Source organism: Sander lucioperca, chromosome 9 (genome assembly GCF_008315115.2).
Source record: "Sander lucioperca isolate FBNREF2018 chromosome 9, SLUC_FBN_1.2, whole genome shotgun sequence".
In the NCBI taxonomy this organism is placed as follows: Eukaryota; Metazoa; Chordata; class Actinopteri; order Perciformes; family Percidae; genus Sander; species Sander lucioperca.
The window spans coordinates 25342179-25366892 of record NC_050181.1 but is presented as its reverse complement, the minus strand read 5'-3'; the positions used below and the strand labels follow the sequence as shown (position 1 = coordinate 25366892).

The 24714-nt window shown below is 37.8% G+C and overlaps 2 protein-coding genes across 3 annotated transcripts in view; both read right to left on the bottom strand.

The window, feature by feature from the left end:
* The window catches only part of LOC116044656 (GTPase IMAP family member 4-like), a 31151-nt gene extending 7294 nt beyond the window's left edge, over positions 1 to 23857 (bottom strand). The window contains exons 1-2 of one of the 2 annotated variants that reach the window (XM_031292062.2): positions 23742 to 23857; positions 21783 to 22774 (exon numbers count right to left, since the gene is read on the bottom strand). In XM_031292062.2, the coding sequence (XP_031147922.2) occupies positions 21831 to 22774; positions 23742 to 23772 (975 nt within the window). In that variant the 5' untranslated portion in view covers positions 23773 to 23857 and the 3' untranslated portion in view covers positions 21783 to 21830. Of the gene's footprint in view, positions 1 to 21782; positions 22775 to 23741 lie in introns of those variants that run through there. The other variant, XM_036004736.1, reaches the window with a different exon arrangement.
* Positions 153 to 20700, bottom strand: LOC116045126 (GTPase IMAP family member 9-like). Its single transcript, XM_036004739.1, has 2 exons — positions 20607 to 20700; positions 153 to 822 (listed from the first exon to the last, which is right to left on the bottom strand). Exons 1-2 carry the CDS (start codon positions 20629 to 20631, stop codon positions 164 to 166), a joined length of 684 nt encoding a protein of 227 aa, XP_035860632.1. The 5' UTR covers positions 20632 to 20700; the 3' UTR covers positions 153 to 163.
* Positions 23858 to 24714: the final 857 nt, after the last annotated feature.

Sequence of the window (24714 nt, the reverse complement as noted above, 5' to 3'; positions counted from 1 at the left end):
TTGGTAGAATAAACTGATTCAAGTTTCCAATTAATGAACTGCTGTTCTCAGCTTTCTTTCTAGCCTCGTCTTCGTACTTTTTCAACAGGTTTTTCTTTTCCTCTGTTGTCTTCGTCAGTTCCTTCAGGTCTTTGTTAATTTTCTCTTGGTTCTCTTTAAGGATTCATTGTTTCTCCTCTTCTATCGCCCTCTCTGCCCTCTGGAACATTTCAGTGGTGTAATGACTTCCTCCGTTCTTCTCTGTTATGTTTCTGATCTTGTTGAGCAGTTCCCTGACCTGAGAACGATCCTTCAACACATTATTGAGGACGTGGTACTGGCCGTTACATTTGTCTACAAGTTCCTGCAGCTCTTCGCTGTCCTCCAAAAACTCCTCAATAGGTTTCCCTTTGAGCTGGTCACCATGGGTGAAGAGAACCATGCTGTATTTGTTAGCTTCCTTTCCAAAGATTTGCTCAATCTCCCTTACCGTCTTCTTTTCTTCCTCTGTGTATCTGCCCAGTTTGATAATGACCAGGAAGATGTGAGGTCCAGGAGAAGCATAACCAATGCTCTTGACAATATCTTCCTTGATTTTCTCTTCATCAGTTCTAGTGTCAAACAGACCTGGAGTGTCAATAACAGCACTATTTTGTCCATCCAGTTCACCAAAGACCTTTGTACAGTGTTTTGTCAAAGAAGTAGGAGAGAAATCTGATTCGAAGTAGTCTTTTCCCAGAATGGTGTTTCCTGTGGTGCTCTTCCCAGCTCCGGTCTTCCCCACCATCACAATCCTCATCTCCTCATCATTGCGGTAGGTTGTGGTCGGTTCAGACGTAGAGTCTGAAATACAAGGATGAAAAATGAATGCTCTATGTCTTCATGCATTTTTGTTCAATGCAGTTCCACAGAAAACATTTGGGCTGCTGTGGAGAACCATGAAGACCGTAAAAATAGCCCAAGTTAGGGTCTCAGTATGCTTCCTCCAAAAGCTTTACAACAACTTTAACCCATTCCCACACCACCTTTACAACTTTGAACTTTTGAAGAACAGGCTTACTGAAAATGCCACTGTGTCAATGACAAGTTTCTGAACAGAAGTCAAATAGCCTTCTTCTGCCCAACAGAAAGTTAAGTTTGCTAGCACTCATAGTAATATTTCAGCAACAACAGTTCATATATTATTTTCAAATATGAGACACATAGTTGAGATATACAAAATTAATTCACAAAATACTTTCAACCCGTTTGGTTTTTGACAACAGGATCTACTCAGTTTGACCAATGTGTATTAAAGACTTGTAATTTATGCCGCTCTCTTAACCCTTTTTAATTCATTACCAAGAGACCTCCTTCTTAGATGGCTGTAATATGGTTAAACTTTCAAATGTATAGCATGTTTGTATTCCAATGCATTCAAAAGTCTATCATAGAAATATATAACAGATAAAATGCTAGAATCATTGTTCGCAAACTTGAGAAAGGATAGTAAAACTGAGCAAACAAAAGACTAAGACAAGTTTATAAATATGGCTTTGATCAACACATTATAGATGAAAAATGTAGACAAAAGAAATGCACATCCATAACTGTCACCAATAGATGACTATTACAGATACTAGGGCTGTCAGCATTAACACGTTAATCGCAATGCGATTAAGGGCTGGGCATAATGCGTTAATTTTTTTTCATCGTATTAATCGCATGCCGCCATTTATTTTATTTTCATTTCACTCTGCTTTGCGTCATGCCTAACAGGCTACTATTTTGCCGTACTTCCTCGTAACTCATCCTGCTACTGCAGGAATAGCAATGCGGATTTCGGTGCCTCATTCTGGTGCCACTGATATTTCTGCACTTCTCTCTGATGCTCTGTTACAGGCAACAGAGACATTGCTGCATGTTAACACTATACTCGACAGCAGCTAACGTTAGCCTACCGCTAGCTAGTAGCTGGATTAAACACGGTTAAAATGCTGACAGCTAACGCTAAACGGTGTAAAGTTTGTCTGTATTTCACTGTAGAGGATTCAACACCGGGATGTAACAATCTGCAGCTGCTGTTGTCGGAAAAACACAGACGGTGCGTTCAATGAAACTGGTTACAGTCTTGTGGTGCATTCAAAGTTGTTAAATGCCCTTTTCCCATCTGGTGGTTGTTTTTGTCATTCAACAGCTATTTACTAGTGAAATAAGTTATTGTTATAGTGATTATTATTATTATTAAACATTTAATTTTGACGATATGGCCTTAGCAATAAACAAGCCATTCTTTAATGTCGCCAACTGTTTAGTACCCTTCTTTTTTTAACTTTCTTAAAAAGTATCGGTTCACGCACCGTAAAGGCACCGGTACCGTTTTAAAAGTATCGCTTTAGCACCGGTATCCAAACCAAACAATACCCAACTCTAATATTGACTCTAGATTCAAATGTGTGACTAAATTAAATATATAATAAACAAATACAAATCTTAAAATCAAGTTCATAAAGTCATTTTCTTTGCATTCATTTGATTCCCAATCAAGAGCCACTGGTAAGAATTGCTTTCCATTGTTAATATGTACTTAAAAACAGTTCTGAAATGCAAAATAATAGAATTTTAATCATGTGATAAAACATGCGATTAATCGTGATTAACTATAGAAATTCAATGATTAATCGTGATTAAGAAAATTTACCGTTTGACTTACCATGTTTGGAGATTGTGCCTCCCATGTTTGGATTGTAGAGCAGATGCACTTATAGTGAAGTACAGAAAGAAATAGTCTAGTAGCCAGCCCATAGATCCCCATTGTGAACCCGGAAATGTTGAGTACACCAAAGTTTTATTGCAGAAATGTGAAGTATGGGTCCCCAGCATACAGAAACTGCCGGATGCTAATTTTTTGTATGTTGAGCAATTTGCATAATTAGCACAATTAGCATAATTAGCATAATCGTCCTGATTGACAATAGATTTTGCACTGTCTGATGACTTTCTACAATTTTGGAGTGGATTAAGAGGTTTTAGAGGATGCTGAACTCAATTATGGCACTTTCAGACTTCAAAATGGTAACTCTATAACAAATTTGGATACATTTAGACATTTTTTATTAATTTCGGACAAAATTTTAGGTTATTTTCATGGTAAACACAATAATCTCACATTTCAGAATCACAAGAGCTCTTGCTCTTTGATGTGAATGTTGATAACCTAAATTTGTTTACATTTCTTGAGGTCCGGTCATGTTTTTATACAAATAAGCTGTTGCAGCTAGCTGTTGTAGTTGTAATAAGTATGTTGTAAAGCAAGGGAGCGTAGTCTAGTTTTAAAGTACTTGAAACATTTAAAAATGTATGGAAAACTTAATCATAAAGGGAGTAGTTTCACCAACTAGCATGTTCAAGCATGTCTATTGAACTCATAGCCCTATCGAACAAGCTAATCACAAACAACTGAAACGTTAAGGAGCGAGAATTTTTGGTACAACATAATTTAAGTTGTGCGCTCAGCAGTAGAGCTAACCTAACGTTACACTAGCCAGTATCCTAAAAGCCTGGATTGCTAGTCTAGGACGGCTACTTTACCAATGCCTCTCTAAACAAGTTTTGACATTGTCATGCCAAGTCAACATGATGCCATACTTTATTCTCTAAATTTCTATTTTAATCTCAACATGTTGAAATAGGATGCTGTGGGAAAACACAAATCCACTCATGACAGAAAGCACTTTGCTCTACCACATCATAAATGGACAGGTGGCTGATGAAAAAGTAAATGTGCAGGATGCGCTGAAGATTGGCCAGGCTATGTGTGAAAAGTTTTCTTCATCACTTCCGGAGGCATTTCATGCACCCATCTCTAACAAGGTAGTGACTATGAAGTTCCAGAAAAAGGGAATGAAGGTCAGTGGGAAGGTTGTTTGTGAACTAGAGTCATTATTTGCTCGACTTTTGGTGGTGGGAGGCCAGAGAAAAATGGAGCTCTCTTCTCTCTTCAAATATGAGCTTAGCCCAGTCCCCTTGTCTATGATTGATGACAATGGATGCCTCCGAAAGGGCAATAAGTCAGTGCTTGTCCAGCAGCCCGGAATTCCAGTCTGCAATCCCCAGCCACCAGATGTTGTCATTGTGGATGCATCCCAGCTCATTTATCACGTGGTTTGGCCATCGTCTGGGACAGTGGCAGATCTTGCAGCCAGCATGGGACGTCGGCTTAATTGTTACGACACCCAAACATTTGTCATCTTTGACAGATATTTGCAGGTGTCTGCCAAGGACCATGAGAGACATAGAAGAGCAGGAGAGCACTCCACAGAGTACAAGCTCTCATTGACTACACCTCTACCTAGTCGAGACAAAGTCTTGAAGAACAAGCACAACAAACAAAGGCTGAGCGAACTCCTGTGTACTTTCAATGTAGGAAGAAATATCATGATGGTCAGTAAAGCTGACAGCATTGACACTCATGATGAGGCGGATATATCACTTGTAACTTACATGTTAGATGCTGTCAGACATGGGGCTTCAACTGTTCACATTCTCAGTGATGACACAGATGTCTTTGTGCTTATGGTTTATTGGTGTTGGAAGGCTGGTATCACAACTAACCTACAGATGGAAAAATGGAATGGCACTGTTCTCAGCATAAATGCAACTGCAGAGAATCTGGGTGACCAATGTGGTTCCATTCTGGCCATGCATGCTCTTTCGGGATGTGATACCACCTCATATCCTGTCGGGAAGGGGAAGGTGTCTGCACTCAAGGCTATGAGAGTCGTACCTGGTAAGCTTCTCCACTGTATTGGAGAGGCAGAAGCCACAGATTTACAGATCACAAAAGCAACGAGGGCTTTCTTTCTGGCTCTGTACAATCAGAGGAACTCTTTAAACTTGGATGCAGCTCGGTATGAAATTTACCAAAAGCGAAAAAGGCCCCCAGCACTGAAGACACTACCTCCTACAGAGCGCAATATGTGCCTTCATGGAAGACGTGCCCACCTACAGGTGCTGCTATGGAAAGCAGCAGACCAGCCTGAACCACCGGCTGTGGATATCACCTTGTTTGGGTGGGACAAGAAGATGGGCCTAAAGGAAGGAGATGAACTGATTATGCCCACCCAGGATTCAAGTCCAATTGCTCCTCCTGCTTTGTTAGATGTTGTCAGCTGTGGTTGCAAAGCCGGGTTGAAACCTTGCATATCAGCAAAGTGCAGCTGTGCAGCTGCAGGTCTGGCCTGTACCAGTTATTGTTCCTGCAAAGGCAATGATGGTATATGCTGCAACATACTTACACAACACCAAGAACACAAAGAGAGGGATGAAGGGTCTGGAGAAGATGATGACAGAACAGACGAGGATAGTGAAGATGAGGCTGCCTTTTTGTTAATTAATTGTGAGACATAGCAGTTTGCCTGAAGGTGGTGTGTGTGTTTTTTGTGGTGCGGAGGTGAGGCCCTCTTGGTTAGCCTTGCGTCTGGCGGGCTGACCCGGGTTTCCCAGACTCAGTTTTAACTATTGCGTCTGGCGGAGTTTTAACTGGGTCCTCGTTGGATCTTGCGACTTGTGGACCAACCTGGGCAGCCCTTCTGCCATTCGGGCGTTGCCATAGCGACTTGCGGGGTCTGTCTTTTATGGCATGTATATAGTGTATGTTTGTACATAGTTCGTTGATCACACAAGGTGATTAGATTTAGATGATGTCATGTCATTGGGTGTCTTAATGAGCTACCCCATTAATATGTATCGTACAGTTGCAGGATCCAAGTTATGTCAAATACCCGCATTGCTTTTTCTTCCAGAAATGCATAACATTCAGCAAAGATAACAAAGATTCATCTTTTATCCAAAAAGCAATTTTGAATATTCAAAAGTGTCAGGAGGGGATTCAGCTTCACTACACCCTGAAAACAATGCATCAACATTCACAAGAGCACTCATGATTGTGAAATGTAAGATTATTGTGTTTACCATAAAAATAACCTAAAATGATGCCTGAAAGTAATCAGAATTTGCCTAAATAAATCAAAATATGTAATAAAATTAGCTCTTTCAAATCTGAAAATGCCAGAAATGAAATCAGCATCCTCTAAAACCTATAAAACCACTCACATATTGTAGAAATTGGCCATACAGTGCAAAATATGTGGTCAAAATGGACGATTAAGCTAGTAATGTTAATTATGCTAATTATGCTAATTGATCAACATATGCAAATTAGCATCCAGCAGTTTTAGTATACTGGGGACCCATATTTCACATTTCTGCAATAAAACTTTGGTGTACTCAACATTTCCGGGTTCACCTAGTTGGCTACTAGACTAAAAGGTAATAGTCTGTTTGCAACAATGCTTCTTGTATGAACGCTTAATGCAACAAACCACACCCATAAAACCAGATGAAGACTAGAGGTGTTTATCTGACTAGTTGCCAGGCTGTTTTGTACATTGATACTGTTGTGAAGCAATCCAATCAGGATTGTTTTGTGGTTCGAATCCTATTATCTACTAGCTTGACCCCTGTGAGTTGATTTTGAAAGCAGTGGCGAGCTCGGAGAACAAAGCGACATGAAGCAGGTTTCAGTTCACAACGTTCTAAATGTGTAATGAGACACACAAGGATATACATATTTTCTCACAATCGCTCCATTCATTTAGAGAATGTGTAGTAAGATAAGAGATTCAGGGTGGGCGGAAGGATTGTCTCAAGATCTGTTCACACAGATATGAAAACAGTGTTGCAATTTAGGATGAAAATAAAATGGATGAGAACGACTTTCTTCAGACTTCTCACAGAATGGGATGTGGAATATAACGTTATTTACAACAAAGCATTGATGGGAAAGTTTTGACAGCAAAGTTTGTCTATTTATTTGTCATTTGTAGGCTATTATATTCTTCATAAATAGAACACTAGTTTAACTTTTTGCTCAATTTTTTTGAGTTAAGTGTTTTTCTATAAAAACGCTAGAAAGATTTTTTCTTTAGGATTTTGCACAATTGATTTTGAGTTGACCCTCTTTTTATGGTTAACTTGCTCTTTCTTTTCCTGCTTCATTTTTAGTCAGCCTTCGTTGTCCCAATTTATTTTTATACTCTAGCAGAACTTGAATATCCAATCCCTTTGCATTTCCTTGTTCCTTCAGTTAACTGCAAACAGTAAACCCTGTTTACTCCCAGCATTTACAAGAAATGCCACCAGTTCTTTTAAGTTGCCAAAGATACAGAGCCATGAATGAGTGTGACCAGCCCTTTGAGTTGTTGTTCTAAGTCTCTGTTCATAACATGTCAAATGAACATTAGTACAGATTCTACTGTACTTTCACAAGATTGTAAGCTTCCAAAACACTTCTGAGTTTGACCTTTAACACTATGATCTGATTCTGTTACTTTTATTTCTGTAATAAAAAGAGTCTTGTGCTGAAACGGGAAAACATTGTGCTGTGGGTCTCCGCTACTGACCTGCTAGCTCAAATGCACAGAAGTCAGTGATTATGCATTTGTAATTTCTCATTCACACATCCACATCTTCTCATAATTGAATACAGCAAAAAAAAAACATTTACAAAAAATATTTAAAAGTATAGTACACCATAGATTGAGTATTAAACAGTTACTGTAGTTTTCACCGGTTCTGAAAGTTTTTAACTTTGAAAAGTCAGAAAATCATGTTCACACATCACATATTACGTTGTTTTAATTGAAGGACCTGATGTATGAAATATACAGTGACATTTACATGATATTTTTATAGTTTATTGCATTTGTAATGGTATGATATTTCATGAACTTGGACCTGCACATTTGCCTATATTGACCTCTGAAGGAAAATACAATACATCCACCGACCATCAGGGGTCTGTTATACTGGCATAAGTGGTACCTAAAAGGAAAGGGACCCAGGAGGGAGATTTTGGGGGCTTGGCACCCAGGAAAAGAGATCTGAAGGTGGGACCACCCAAGGAGAGAGACTGGAGATGCTACAGTTTTCTTTGTTTCCCTTATTTTCTTCTCAAGTCTATCCAGCTCTTTCTCTTCCTCAAGATTAGTTTTTTCTTCTATTCTATTGTCCTTTCTGCCCTCTGGTACATTTCAGTACTGTAATGGCTTCCTCCATTCTTCTCAGTTATACATCTCATCTTGTCAAGCAGCTTGCTGACCTGAGAACGGTCCTTCAGGTCATTATTGAAGACGTGGTACTGGCCGTTACATTTGTCCACAAGTTCCTGCAGCTCTTCACTGTCCTTCAAGAACTCCTCAATAGGTTTCCCTTTGAGCAGGTCACCATGTGTAAAGAGAACCATGCTGTATTTGTCTGCTTCCTCTCCAAAGATTTCCTGAATCTTCTGCAGCGTCTTCTTTTCTGTAAGATATGGGGTCCAGGGGAAGCATAAGAAATGCTCTGGACAATATCTTTCTTGGTTTTCTCTTCATCAATCCTTGTGTCAAATAGACCCGGAGTATCAATAACAGAAACCTTTTGTCCATCCACTTCACCGGAGGCCTTTTTACAGACTATAGTCGAAGATTTAGGGGAGAACTCTGATTTGAAGTACTGTGTTCCCAGAATGGTGTTTCCCGTGGCGCTCTTCCCAACTCCGGTCTTCCCCACCATCACAATCCTGATCTCCTCATTATTGTATCTGGTCAGTTCTGAGGAGGAACATTGATATTATTAATTCTCAGTTGTGTTTTACAAGCATTTTAGCTCTGTCTGGTATTGGTATTTGGAACATTTATGATACAGAGAAAAACATTTTGAGTTTGTATTGAATGGCCAAATTTTGCAGTGTTACAGGATTTTCAAACCAAATGTGCATGTTTGACCTTGTGCAGAACATGGCTAGTTATTTCCAAAATGGAGAGAGGCTGTACTTTCTGGTAAAGCTTTCCAAACCAAGCAGCCCTCATTGTACTCATGGCTTTTACAAAGTTTGACTAATTTGTTAACCAAATATACTCTGAGCTCCACATCATGTGCAGTAGGATTAACAGGAGGAGGAAGTTATGATGACAACAGTTTCACTGCAGAGTGGAATGTCAAAGTTCCAGTTTTTCCACTGCAAAGTTAATGTCATGCACCTCTATATTCCCGTAGTAATGTGACCCTAGTCTTCAATCTCAGATTGAATGATTCCGTAAAGTAGAATGTAAACTTACTAAAAGAAGCACTCACTTGCAGAATTATCAAATGCACAGATTTGCACTCAATATATATAGTTTAGAAATACGTTGGCACAGATTTTTGAAAGGTAGACATTATGTTATTTATTGGCTCAGTTCTTTATAGGAATTACATTCATTTGGACGATTCTTCACCTCGTGATTTATGTCCAAAGCCTACTATCTTGTCAATTCAGGGAATAGTGTATTCTTCATGCAGTGACCTGAAAAGTAAGGTCGTGGCATCCAAGTATTGCTTAACAATAACCATTCCGTAATTGTCATGCACAATATTGTAGAAACCGAGAACTTTGTAAAGTTAGCAATAGACAAAGAAGTTGACATTGCATGTAATTATAGTGTCCAATATCAAAGTTCTTGTCTGGTGTTATGGTCAGGTAGATTCACACTTAAAACACTCAATGTTGGATGAAATGTAAATACTTATACCTAGTTTAAAGGTTTAATTAGAAAATAAGGTGAAGTTATATGAGGAGTCATTGGTAGTCAAAATCATTATAAAGGCCAAAGGACATAATATATTGCATGTTCATTTTGCACACAGGTAGCTACATTTCCTGGAATTACCATAAAAGTGTGAAGTGGATGTGTGGATGAGGAGAGGGCCTATTTCTGCTGTGTAAAACACTGACGTAATGTGTCCTGGCTGTTGATCAAACTAGATTTCAGTCACACTCCACCCATCTGTTCCCTGAAAACACACCGTCTTTTTATCGCTGCCAATGTAGAAGAATTGGCTTACCATGTTCAGCTTTTTCGGCATCGCAGGCCATGTTTGATGTGCTGCTGAATTGAAGATCTTATTGTCTGCAAAAACACCTTAACCCCTAACTACATATCTTACAGTTTTTGACAGTCGCTTGGATACATTTCTCAATACTTAGGTTACTTTTTCAAAACTCTTAACACAGTTCTCTTAACCAACTTTCAGCTTGGCAAAGCAGTTCATTTCACATTCAAAATGCACTAAAACTAACAAATATCTTTATACATGTCTCAAATCAACTCCTTCTCCCATAACACTAGCAAAGGTTGACAGCCAACAAACACACTTTGTCACCCACAAAACAATGACCTAAAATACAATATATGTTACTGGAATGAATCAGACATGATGCAGTATGCTTCAATATAGTGTATGTCTTTTATTTGCACTGAGTAATTCCAAAATACAAGAATTTGTATACACACCATCCACTGATACAGATACAATAGGAATGCTAATCTACTCGGTCTTCTGCATTTGGCCACAGGTTCTCATCCACATCACATCTTATAACATCTAGGGCAATACACCTAGGAAAGAATCTTCTGGCATGCCTGATCAATCCCTGGCAATCTTCTGCTGATATGTCCAGGCATCCAGCATTCATTGCTTCCAGGAGGGACATTTGATTATGTGGATGGTGGTCATAAACCTTCCACCTCCATGAGGAAAAAAAACCCTCTATGGGGTTGAGGAATGGAGAGTAAGGTGGGAGGAAAAGTGAAACCATTCTGGGATGGGCTGCAAACTACTCGGTGACTGCACGGAAGTGGTGAAATGCCACATTGTCCCATACAATTATAAATGATTTCTTCTCTCTGCATCCCTTTCCTCAACTAGCACAACCCTTTCATAGAGATCATGCAATAATGCAAGGAGACGCTCAGTGTTGTATGGCCCAATTAGTGGTTTTTGTAACAGCAGTCCATCAGTGGATATTGCTGCGCACATTGTGATGTTGGCACCCCTCTGGCCTGGGACATCCGCTGTGGCTCTCTTCCCAATCACATTCCTTCCTCGTTGCCGTGTTTTGGCTAAGTTGAAACACGCCTCATCCACAAAGATGAAAATGTGGGGGGTTTGCCTGCCTTCAATCTGCATGACTCTCTAAAATAAATCCACAAGGAAACATAAGAGTTAGGCTATTGCAGTAGTATACATTACCTAAAATGTATGTCTTTGTGTGTGTTTGGTTTTGTTCAAAAACAGTTCTGTATTTTACAGTATTGTGATATTACCTGGACATATTGGTTCCTGAGTTGCCTGACACGTTCAGAGTTCCTCTCAAAAGGTACAGTATACAACTGCTTCATCCTGACCTGATGTTTTTTCAGGAAATAGTTGTTATGCTTACACTGTGAATATTTGTCTGCCAAGACTCTAGCGTGAATCTCAATGAGTTTTATGCCGTTGTTTCTGATGACCATATCAACAATGGCAGTTTCCTCCACATCAGTGAACATCCTACGTCTCCCACCTGTGTGAGGTAGCCGTTGAGTCCTAAGCAGAAAAGCAAAAGCAATTACACACAAGTGGGTTTGCAGGCATTTACTTCTGTAATGTGCAGCTCAGTCAGATGCCATGCAGAATACAAGTTACCTGTTGGTTTGCCGGAAAACTCTAACAATAGATGCCACTGTTGAGCGTTGCAGATTTGGCTGCACTCTCTGACCAGCCTCTCTCATTGAGACACTATGATTGATTACATGATCAATTACAGTAGCTCTAATCTCATCTGAGACTACAGCTCTTGATCTTCCTCTTCTTCTTCTTCCACCACGCATATGAATTCCTCTCCCAGCCACTCTTCTTCCTCTTTCAGCCACTTCTCCATCTCTGGCTGGGTCCATGTTTACATCACAATACAAAACTATTCTGAGGTTGTCTCCTTTTGTAATGAAATTGAAAGTAACACCTTCAGCCATAATGAGAATCAGCTGTGGTTGGCCCAATTGTCCAATTGTTTTCATAGCATTTAATTTTTCGATTCGAAATACATTTCATTACAATATTACTGTCGAAATGTAGCAAATTGCTGTCTTATTCAGTTTTTATTATGTTATTGTTTTGAACTTAAGTTTAACAGTTTTGAAAACAGTATGTTAGCATGTGCAAATTGGCCTGTATGTCATAGAGTTTTGGTGGTTGTTGTGTTGAAGTGAGAAAAGAATGAAGGTCATTGGAAAGATGTAGTCATTGAATGCATGTTGTGCCAAAGCAATGATAAATGACCCACAGTTTAGCCCACATATACTTCTGTTGTGCTCACTGTGTGAAGAGTTTTGAAAAAGTGACCCAAGTATTGAGAAATGCGTCCTAGCAACTGTAAAAAATGTAAACCTCTACACATTCCCCTTAATATTTTTGCACATCCTGCACTCAACCCAACAATTTTCTTTTATTATTGTTAAACAGGGAGATTGTACATATTTGTTTAGGTTATCGTGTATTTTACGTTCATTGTTTATTTCCTTTTACGTTTTTTCCGATCGCTATGACTATTTTTTTCAATACTTTTAACAACTTTCCTAAACTCTTAACGCACCAACACACCTACAACACACAATTGACAAAACAATTAATTTCATGCTCAAAATCACACATTGAAAACTAAACTCTAACACTAATTTTCAAAATACAATAATTCACTAACACAATACACTATGTCCCCCAAAACAATGCAAACATGTCTCAAAATCAAATAATTCTTCCAAAACACTAACACATGTTCTCTTCCAACAGGAACATTTAGTCGATCACTGCACAGTCATACAAAACACTAACATCAGATGGAATTACAGAAACTGCATTATTTTATGTGTCAGGTCTGCCCTTATACAATAGACAATAGTATATTGTATTGATCCTAGATTGTGTTTTACACTGCAGATTTTCTTGAAGCCTCTCTACATTTTTGTTTTGTTGGGTTTAGTAAATGCATGCATTTTGTTTCTTTTGCTGCAGAAATTCAATACAAAAAATGAATGACCCATCTCAGAGTAGCTTTATAGAATGTACGGTTTACTGTATGAAAGAAAGAAGACAGAGACAGAAATGTCCTGGTACACTCGTGCAGCAATTTTTCTTACTTTCTTTGTGTTCATCTTTATTGTTCCTTTTCCACACAAAATCAGCCCAAATAGGTCCTCTTTTTCTGTATGTACTACAGTAACATATGGTCATGCGATTGAAAGAACCTCAACACCTGAGTGTGTTTCGTAGATGTCAATCAGCTGTGATTGATCTATTTGCATAGCTTCAATCAGCTGTTTTTCAGTAGCAATGGAGTAAAATGGAGGGGGTACATTTGTGTTTATTTGTGAACAGCTGTTCACTTTGACTTTAGCCTATACGTTAGGTTTAGAACATGTTGTTATCTGTTCAGACATACAGTGTGAGAGCATTTGCAATTTGGTCAATAAAAATCCATTGTTTTGGTCTTGGTTGAGCTTGTGTGTAAAAGAAGTTCAAGCATTTTAAATTTGTGTTAACTGTATGCATTTTGTGTTAAAGCAACAAGAAATGTGTTAAATGTATAGCCTACACAGACGGATGTTGTGCTAACTGTGTTAAGAGTTTAGGAAAGTTGTTAAAAGTATTGAAAAAATTGTCATAGCGATCGGAAAAAACTGTAATATGTTCATGTATGAGTCTCACTTTCTCAGAATTGAAACTAGATTGAGCTCTGATTCAAAATAATACAGGTCTTTCTTCTTTTGTGTTTGTTCACTTGCTAATCTGCAGAGATTGTTGCCTGTCAGTTCTACATACACCCATCTTCAAACTGACATTTGCTTTTTTAACAAGCTGGGAAAGGAAATATAAGGACAGCGGAACTTACTGAAAGCAGGAATGCATTGTTTACAATATGAATTAAAACTGGGACTATGAAGATAATCAATCTCATTACCCCTCAAACAGAAACTGTCCTGTCAGTTTCTGACACAGGAGATATTTATAATGTGAACAAAAATACGAAACACTTGGAAACAGTTTTACTTACAATACACAGTTTAAATTAGAACAAGGATAACTCATCCCTTTAGATAGAGGTGTTGACCCAAACGCCTTTATTGATTGGCTCTGTTTTCAGATGAGTTGTTAGTAGGCCGCACGGTGGCTAAGTGTTTAGCACTTCTGCCTCACAGCAAGAACTTTCTGGGTTAGAATCCAGGTCGTTCTGGGCCTTTCTGTGTGGAGTTTGCATGTTCTCCCTGTGTTGCGTGGGTTTCCTCCGGGTGCTCCGGTTTCTTCCCACCATAAAGACATGCATGCTAGGTAATTAGGACTACAGTTGAAAATTAGCCGACTGGCTAACACTGGCGCATTTACAGAAATGTTGATTAATGTGCATTGTCCTAATCAAATAAACTTACAAACAATACTACAAACATTTTAAGATTTGGGATAGGAAACTGTTCAATTGCATTAGGCTATACATATCAATTAAGACTAAGGACTTGGACTAAGGTTCCCAAGTGGGGGTCAGAACCCCATAAAGGGTTGTGAGACAACTGTGAATGGTTAGGAGATGATTAACAGGAGAGAAGGGGATGTCTGAACTGTGAAGTTGTACCGTTTTAAACAAGCTGTTTGTTGCTCTCAGGACGGCAAAGTCGGTCTGTCAATCAATCCACCACTTTGTTCCAGACAGAAATATCTCCATAATTATTGCCATCAACTGCAGTCATTTCTAAAATGGCAAATTTATGCTTAGCAAAAGATCAGTGTTGCCTGAGATATGTGAGTTGAAATTTGTGACTTAATTTTGGCCATTTGAATGTCAGTAAAACATTTCTTATTAAATATCAGTCCAGAAATTGAAATTTGTGATTTAATTTTGGCCAGTTACAGAGAAATGGATAAATATCATAGTTGATTTCATACCCTTGAATTACAGCACCTCCAGGTGGCTGATAAACAGTGGTGAACAAAGACAGAAAGTTCTGCATTCAAGTTTTACTTTAGAAGAAATACAGATGTAAAATCATTTAAAATATATAAATGTTTTGAATTCATAAGAAGTTTACTAACGTTAAAAAATCACTTGAGTTGTACTTATTTAATAAAAAATGACTTCAGATACATTTAAATATATTGTACATTTGTTTTGGGGTCATTTATGCAATAGTCCTGGAATATACCTTACTCCATTCCCTTACTCTAACCTAACCATTAACCCTAACCCCTAACTACATATCCTAAACCTCTGCACATTCCCTCAACATTTTTGCACATCCTGCACTCAACCCAACAATTTTCTTTTCTTATTGTTAAACGGTAAGATTGTACATATTTGTTTGTGTTATCATGTATTTTACATTCATTGTGTATTTCCTTTTAATATGTTCATGTACTGTATGAGTCTCACTATCTTAGAAGTGAAACTAGATTGAGCTCTGATTCAAAATAATAGAGGTCTTTCTTCTTTTGTGTTTGTTCACTTGCTAATCTGCAGAGGTTGTTGCCTGTCAGCTCTACATACACCTATCTTCAAACTGACATTTGTTTTATTAACAAATATGAAGTAAAACTGGGACTATTAAGATAATCAATCCCATCACCCCTCAATCAGAAACTGTCTGTCTGAGATATTTATAATGCATACAAAAATACAAAACACTTGGAAACAGATTGACTCACAATACAGTTTAAATTAGAACAAGGATAACTCATCCCTTTAGATAGAGGTGTTGACCCAAACGCCTTTATTGCTTGGCTCTGTTTCAGATGAGTTGTTATGCTACAAACATTTTAAGATTAGGAAACTGTTCAATTGCATTAGGCTATACATATCAATTAAGACTAAGGATTTGGACTAAGGTTCCCAAGTGGGGGGTCAGGACACCATGGAGGGTTGTGAGACAACTGTGAATGGTCAGGAGATGATTAACAGGAGAGAAAGGGGGAAAAAAAGGATGTCTGAACTGTGAAGTTGCACCACTTTAAACAAGCTGTTTGTAGCTCTCAGGACAGCAAAGTCAGTCTGTCAATTGATCCACCACTTTGTTCCAGACAGAAATATCTCCATAATTATTGCCATCAACTGCAGCCATTTCTAAAATGCCAAATGTATGCTTAGTATAATTTATTTGTCAGGACTTGAATTTGTCCCCAAAAGGTCAAGTCCCCACATGTGACTGTGTAAATGTGTGTCCCCACAACAGCTGCAATACATGTTCACAAACACACACTAAGGTTAAGGAAATAAAACTGCAGATTGCATTACAATATTTTATTTTCATTCTTGAGTTTAATAACATAAAAGTACATTTTGTTAATGCATTTTGTTTATGAACTAGAGTCAAAGGATTTCTCACTTTTAGCCAACTGTGTGAAAGCTACCATGATACAACTGGAAGGTAAATGAAAACCAATAATTTTAGCAGTTTACTAAATACTTAAAAGGTCTTTATTTAGTGAAGCCTGAACCTTCCTAAAGTCTTGTTTTGAGGTTGGAACATTTCTTTTTCCCATGTGAGCTAAAAATAAACTGCAGCCACTGAAAAAAACAAATATTTTTTGGTCATCTTTAGAGTTATGCTAATAAAATGCATTACATGATCAATCCAAGAGGGTACATTGCTGTCTTTTTTATAATATCAATGCATTTTAATGTACAATGCATGTTATAGAAACAGTTCAATGAGTTATGCACCTCAAAAAAATACATGGCTTGCGGCCACAGTGGCCTTGATGGCCCGTCCGCACTGCTCGAGCTGATTTTGCCGTTCTCTCCTCTGCCTCTTTTCTGTGTCTTTTTAGTATCTTTTTTGAGACAAAGACAGAAATATGCATTATTTTCGCCAGCATGTTTGCCTGGTTCTGTTTTATTGATCTTAATCACTATTGAGCTCTGTGCACACACACAAACCTCATTTCCACTCCCACATTTAGCCATAAATGGATGTAGAAATACCCTTAAACTCAGTTTTCATATAGATTAATTTGCACACTCCACCTCCTGTGTCGCATAGGTGTGGTTCTCCAGCAGTGCCAGAACAGTTGTCATAATGTGCGACCACTACTGACGGACACAGGAATCAATTTGAAAATATATGGCGCCCCTACCAGTAATTCTTCACGTTTCTGCATTTTTAAATTAAGGAATTAAATTATTAAACATCAGAAGGATGGTCAATGAGTCATTTATAGTGAATTTATCATGATTAAATATTTTTTTAAGCTGACTTTACAAATTACCTCACAGTTTAGGATCAAGTTAAACCATCATTAACAGGGAGAGGATGCTCAAATGTTAATAAAAATAATGATGAAACCCATCATTCATAAATTATTTAATATTAAGTTTATAATTTTGCTTTTTATATTACACAGAATGCTGTGTAGTCTGCTAATAATAACACAGTTAAACTGACAAAACGATTATAATTGAAATGTGACTGAGTGAACTTCTGAGAAGAGTTTGTAGAACGATAAGTAATTTTGAATAATAGCTCCCCCTATTCCCCAGTAATAGTTATAGTATGTATTAAAAAGTACCCTTATTTCCGTGAACTTACAATGATTGTTTTGTCATTTATCCTTTGTCTCAAAAAAGTGATCAGATTAAACGCCAAGTGGCCTTACCCCTGAAATAGTGAAATTCCAGAGCTGGTCACAACAGCTACATAAGTTATTTCATAACCCCAAAAGCAACCCTCAGTATTGGTAGAATAAACTTATTCAACTTTCCAATTAATAAACTGCTGTTCTCAGCTTCCTGTCTAGCCCGCTTTTTGTGCCATTCCTTCAGTTTGTTTGTTTCCTCCTCCATTTCTCTTTCTTGAGCTGCCTTTAACTTCTCTACCTCCCGGTCCTTCGCTTCCCTCAGTAGTTGCTCAAACTTTCCCTCTGTTTTCTTCTTCAGTTCATTCAGCTCTTTGTTTATGTTCCGTTGGTTCTCTTTAAGGATTCGTTGGGTCTCCTCTTCTATCGCCTTCTCTGCCCTCTGGAACATGTCAGTGGTGTAATGACTTCCTCCATTCTTCTCTGTTATGTTTCTAATCTTGTCGAGCATCTCCCTGACCTGAGAACCATCCTTCAGGTCATTATTGAAGACGTGGTACTGGCCGTTACATTTGTCCACAAGTTCCTGCAGCTCTTCGCTGTCCTTCAAGAACTCCTCAATAGGTTTCCCTTTGAGCATGTCACCATGGGTAAAGAGAACCATGCTGTATTTGTCTGCTTCCTCTCCAAAGATTTTCTGAATCTCCATCACCGTCTTCTTTTCTTCCTCTGTGTATCTGCCCAGTTTGATAATGACCAGGAAGATGTGAGGTCCAGGAGAAGCATAAGCAATGCTCTGGACAATATCTTTCTTGGTTTTCTCTTCATCAGTCCTAGTGTCAAACAGACCCGGAGTGTCAATAACAGCAATATTTTGTCCATCCATTTCACCAAATACCTTTTTACAGACTGTAGTCGAACATTTAGGGGAAAACTTTGATTCAAAGCAGTTTTTTCCCAGGATGGTGTTTCCTGTGGAGCTCTTCCCAGCTCCAGTCTTCCCCACCACCACAATCCTAATCTCCTCATTGTTGTGGTAGGTTGTGGTCTGTTTAAACCAAAGGCCTGAAATACAAGAATAAACAATTATTAAGCTTTATGTCTTTATACATTTTTGTTCAATACAATTCCACAGAAGACATAAAACATAGACCAAGTTAGGGTCTCAGGGGCCATCCACATGGAGACGCTTTTTGATGCAAACGCACATGTTTAGCATCGTTTGGCCGACCGTCCAAACAAATTCTGTAAACGCACAGCCTGAAAACGTTTTTGAAACCTGGTCTCAGGGTAAAAAAATTCGAAAACGGCTCTCTTTTAGTTTCGTTTGGATGGCGTTAGCTGCTATGGTTAGCTGTTTATAAAGTGGAAGTAGACAACTTATCAACTAGCTAGCTAATCTGTCTGCTTATCAACTCCTTGAACGGATTATAGTAACTTTTACCATGGCTTATTGTAGAATGGCTACCACAAGAAAAATGTGTAGATTATCAAAAAGACATTGGGTCACTGATGTTTGTTTGACTGCCGATGTTAGCTAGCAGAGCTAACGTTAGCGTGCTAACGTCAGCTCTGCTAGCTAGCACGCTGCAATCATGTCCAATGGCACACAGAATTGCAAAATAAAAACAGAATTGCAAAATAAAAAGCAATTCAACAGCACATTATACAATGTAAACAATTCTTGCGGCGGCCTTTATAAAATGAGCAGTGGTGAAAGTTATTATAGTCCATAGATGTATTAAGAGAACGTCATGTTATGATGGGAAGTGGAAGTAACTATGCTCTTCTTCTCCGTTTTTTAATTTCTGTAGCAGAAACAGCGCCGCCTATAGGCCTGGAATATGAAGTAGCGTGTTGAGTCATTTACAAATGGATTCGTTTGGACGCAACTATTCTTGAAACAAATCCAGGGAAGACGGGTAAAAAAAAGATTGTTTTGGTACGTGTAGACGTGGCCTCAGTATGCTGCTTCTATCAGCATCTGAAACTCATTCCCACCCCACCATCGACATACAACATCAAACTGAACAATACAATCTGAAATTAAAAAATAAAATGACCACAAATTAAATGAGTACAATAAGTTACAATTTAATTGCTGAAGTAAAAATTTAATTGAAAATGTATTATAAACCTGTGACCCTATTCCGTAAAAAAAAAAAATCCTTTTCAAATAAATGTATTTGTTGTATCAAATCATAACAGACTTTATCTCAGGACACTTTACAGATAGAGTAGGTCTAGACCACAATATAATTGACAGAGACCCAACAATTACCCCAAGAGCAAGCAGTTTGTTCTGTTTGTTTTACAATCTAGTTGTCAAACCGCTTTACAAAGCAGAACAGGCTTACTGAAAATGCCACTGTGTCAATGATGAGTTTCTGAACAGAAAAGTCAAATAGCCTTACGTTTGCTAGCACTCTCAGTAATATTTCAGCAACAATACATCAACAGTTCATATATTATTTCTAAATATGAGACACAAGCTTGAGATATACAAAATTAATTCACAAAAGACTTTCAACCTGTCTGGATCTACTTGGTTTGACCTATGTGTATTAAAGACTTGTAATTTATGCTGCTCTCTTAACCCTTTTTAATTCATTACCAAGAGACCTCCTTTTTAGATGGCTGTAATATGGTTAAACTTTGTGCTTAACATTTATAGCATGTTTGTATTACAAAGCATTCAAAAGTCTTTATCATAGAAATATACAGTATAACAGATAAAATGCTAGAATCATTGTTCGCAAACTTGAGAAAGGAAAGTAAAACTGAGCAAACAAAAGACTAAGACAAATTTATAAATATGGCTTTGGCTCCTCATGCCACAGTACCTACTCTGCTGTAGCATTCCTTTTTACTACTGTTTAACTTATTTTACTATTTATTTACATTTATTTTATCGTGTGTGTATATGTTTATACTTATATTGTTTATATTGTTTTTATCCTTCTTATATTTGAATGTGTGACATGCACCAACAACACCATGACAAATTCCTCGTATGTGCAACGTACTTGGCAATAAAGCCCTTTCTGATTCTGATTCTGATTCTGATTCTGATTCTGATTCTGATCAACACATTATAGATGAAAAATGTAGACAAAAGAAATACACATCCATACCTGTGTCACCAATAGATGATGATGACTATTATAGATAGTTAAATATTGACTTACCATATTTGGAGAATGTGCCTCCCATGTTTGGATTGTAGAGAGCAGATGCACTTATAGTGAAGTACAGAAAGAAAGGTAATAGTCTGTTTGCAACAATGCTTAATATAACAAACCACACCCATATAACCCATTGAAGACTAGGGGTGTTTATCTGACTAGTTGCCAGGCTGTTTTATACATTGAATTTAGATGATGTGTAGTAAGATAAGAGATTCAGGGTGGGCGGAAGGATTGTCTCAAAATCTGTTCACACAGATATGAAAACAGTGTTGCAATTTAGGATAAAAATAAAATGGATGAGAACAACTTTCTTCAGACTTTTCACAGAATGGGATGTGGAATATAACGTTATTTACAACAAATCCTTCATGGGAAAGTATTGACAGCAATGTTTATGTCTATTTGTCAGTTGTAGGCTATTATATTCTTCACAAATAGAACACTAGTTTAACGTTTTGCTTACTTTCTTTGAGTTAAGTGTTTTTCTATAAACACGCTAGATAGATTTATCTTTTAGGTTTTTGCAGAATTGATTTTGAGCTGACCCTCTTTATGGTTAACTTGCTCTTTCTTTTCCTGCTTCATTTTAAGTCAACCTTTGTTGTCCCATTTTATTTTTTATACTCTAGCAGAACTTGAATATCCAGTCCCCCAGCATGTCCTTGTTCCTTCAGTTAACTGCAAACAGCAAACCCTATTTACTCCCAGCATTTACAAGAAATGCCACCAGTTCTTTTAAGTTGCCAAAGATATAGAGCCATGAATGCGTGTGAACAGCCCTTTGACTTGTTGATCTACTGTAAGCCTCTATTCACGTGTCAAATGAACATTAGTACAGATTCTACTGTACTTTCACAAGATTGTAGGCTTCCAAAACACTTCTGAGTTTGACCTTTAACACTATGATCTGATTCTGTTACTTTTATTTCTGTAATAAAAAGGGTCTTGTGCTGAAACGGGAAAACATTGTGCTGTGGGTCTCCGCTACTGACCTGTTAGCTCAAATGCACAGAAGTTAGTGATTATGCGTTTGTCATTTCACATTCACACATCCACATCTTCTCATAATTGAATACAGCAAAAAAAAAAATCATTTACAAAAATTATTTAAAAGTATTGTACACCACAGATTGAGTATTAAACAGTCACTGTAGATTTCAACGATTCTGGTTTTTAGCTTTGAAAAGTCAAAAATCATGTTCACACATCACATATTTCGTTGTTTTAATTGAAGGACCTGATGTATGACATGTACGGTGACATTTCCATAATATCTTTATAGTTTATTGCATTTGTAATGATATGATATTTCATGAACTTGGACCTGCACATTTGCCTATATTGACCTCTGAAGGAAAATACAATACATCCTCCGACCATCAGGGGTCTGTTATACTGGCATAAGTGGTACCTAAAAGGAAAGGGACCCAGGAGGGAGATTTTGGGGGCATGGAACCCAGGAAAAGAGATCTGAAGGTGGGGCCACCCAAGGAGAGAGACTGGAGATGCTACAGTTTTCTTTGTTTCCCTTATTTTCTTCTCTTCCATTGCCCTTTCTGCCCTCTGGTACATTTCAGTACTGTAATGGCTTCCTCCATTCTTCTCAGTTATATATCTCATCTTGTCGAGCAGTTCGCTGACCTGAGAACGATCTTTCAGGTCATTATTGAAGACGTGGTACTGGCCGTTACATTTGGCCACAAGTTCCTGCAGCTCTTCACTGTCCTTCAAGAACTCCTCAATAGGTTTCCCTTTGAGCAGGTCACCATGGGTAAAGAGAACCATGCTGTATTTGTCTGCTTCCTCTCCGAAGATTTCCTGAATCTTCTGCAGCGTCTTCTTTTCTTCCTTTGTGAATCTGCCCAGTTTGATGATGACCAGTAAGATATGGGGTCCAGGAGAAGCATAAGAAATGCTCTGGACAATATCTTTACTGGTTTTATTATAATCAATCCTTGTGTCGAACAGTCCCGGAGTGTCAATAACAGAAACCTTTTGTCCATCCACTTCACCGGAGGCCTTTTTACAGACTGTAGTCGAAGATTTAGGGGAGAACTCTGATTTGAAGTACTGTGTTCCCAGAATGGTGTTTCCCGTGGCGCTCTTCCCAACTCCGGTCTTCCCCACCATCACAATCCTGATCTCCTCATTATTGTATCTGGTCAGTTCTGAGGAAGAAAATTTATATTATTAATTCTCAGTTGTGTTTTACATGCATTTTAGCTCTGTCTGGTATTGGTATTTGGGACATTTATGATACAGAGAAGAACATTTTGAGTTTGTATTGAATGGCCAAATTTTGCAGTACTACAGGATTTCAAACCAAATGTGCATGTTTGACCTTGTGCAGAACATGGCTAGTTATTTCCAAAATTTAGAGAGGCTGTACTTTCTGGTAAAGTGTTGCAAACCAAGCAGCCCTCATTGTACTCATGGCTTTTACAAAGTTTGACTAATTTGTTAACCAAATATACTCTATACTCTGTTTATTAGCCCAGTGTCTATAGGAATGTGGTTTATGTCCAAAGCCTACTATCTGTGTCAATTCAGGGAATAGTGTATGCTTCATGCAGCGACCTGAAAAGTAAGGTCGTGGAATCTAACTTTAACCAAGTATTGCTTAACCATAACCATTCCGTAATTGTCATGCACAATATTGTAGAAAGCGAGAACTTTGTAAAGTTAGCAATAGACAAAGAAGTTGACATTGCATGTAATTATAGTGTCTAATATCAAAGTCAAATTCTTCTCTGGTGATATGGTCAAGTAGATTCACACACTTAAAACAATCAATGTTGGATGAAATGTAAATACTTTTACCTAGTTCAAAGGTTTAATTAGAAAATAAGGTGAAGTTATGAGGAGTCATTGGTAGACAAAATTATTATAAAGGCTAAAGGACTATATTGCATGTTCATTTTGAACACAGGTAGCTACATTTCCTGGAATTAACATAAAAGTGTGAAGTGGATGTGTGGATGAGGAGAGGGCCTATTCCTGCTGTGTAAAACACTGACGTAATGTGTCCTGGCTGTTGATCAAACTAGATTTTAGTCACACACTCCACCCATCTGTTCCCTGAAAACACACCGTCTTTTTATCGCTGCCAATGTAGAAGAGAGTTTCTGTACTTACCATGTTCGGCTTTTTTGGCATCGCAGGCCATGTTTGATGTGCTGTTGAAGTGAAGATCTTATTGTCTGCAAAAACACCTCTCGATGTAAAAGCTTCATTCACTAAACCACACCCATATCTCAATGTTGAAAACAAAGCACAGTGAAACCAAGATGTGTATGGTTCATATACGCACGGTTCTTTTTTAGTCAAAAAGAGCTATGTCTTCTGAAAGTATAATTGATCCTAAATAAATAACTGTTTTGAATTCATAAGAAGTTTATTAACGTTAAAAAAATCACTTGAGTTGTACTTATTGAATAAAAATGACTTCAGATACAATTAAATATATTGTACATTTGTTTTGGGATTATTTATACAATAGTCCTGGAATATACCTTACCCCATTCCCTTACCGTAACCTAACCCTTAACCCTAACCCCTAACTCCATATCCTAAACCTCTGCACATTCCCTCAACATTTTTTGCACATCTTGCACTCAACCCAACAATTTTCTTTTCTTATTATTAAACAGTAAGATTATACATATTTTTTTGGGTTATCATGTATTTTACATTAATTGTTTATTTCCTTTTAATATGTTCATGTATGAGTCTCACTTTCTTAGAAGTGAAACTAGATTGAGCTCTGATTCAAAATAATACAGGTCTTTCTTCTTTTGTGGTTAACTTGCTAATCCGCAGAGATTGTTGCCTGTCAGCTCTACATACACCCATCTTCAAACTGTCTTTGTTTTTTTAACAAGCTAGGAAAGGAAATATAAGGACAGCGGAACTTACTGAAAGCAGGAATGCATTGTTTACAATATTTATGAAGTAAAACTGGGACTATGAAGATAACCAATCTCATCACCCCTCAATCAGAAACTGTCTTTCTGAGATATTTATAATGCGTACAAAAATACAAAACACTTGGAAACAGTTGTACTCACAATACACAGTTTAAATCAGAACAAGGATAACTCATCCCTTT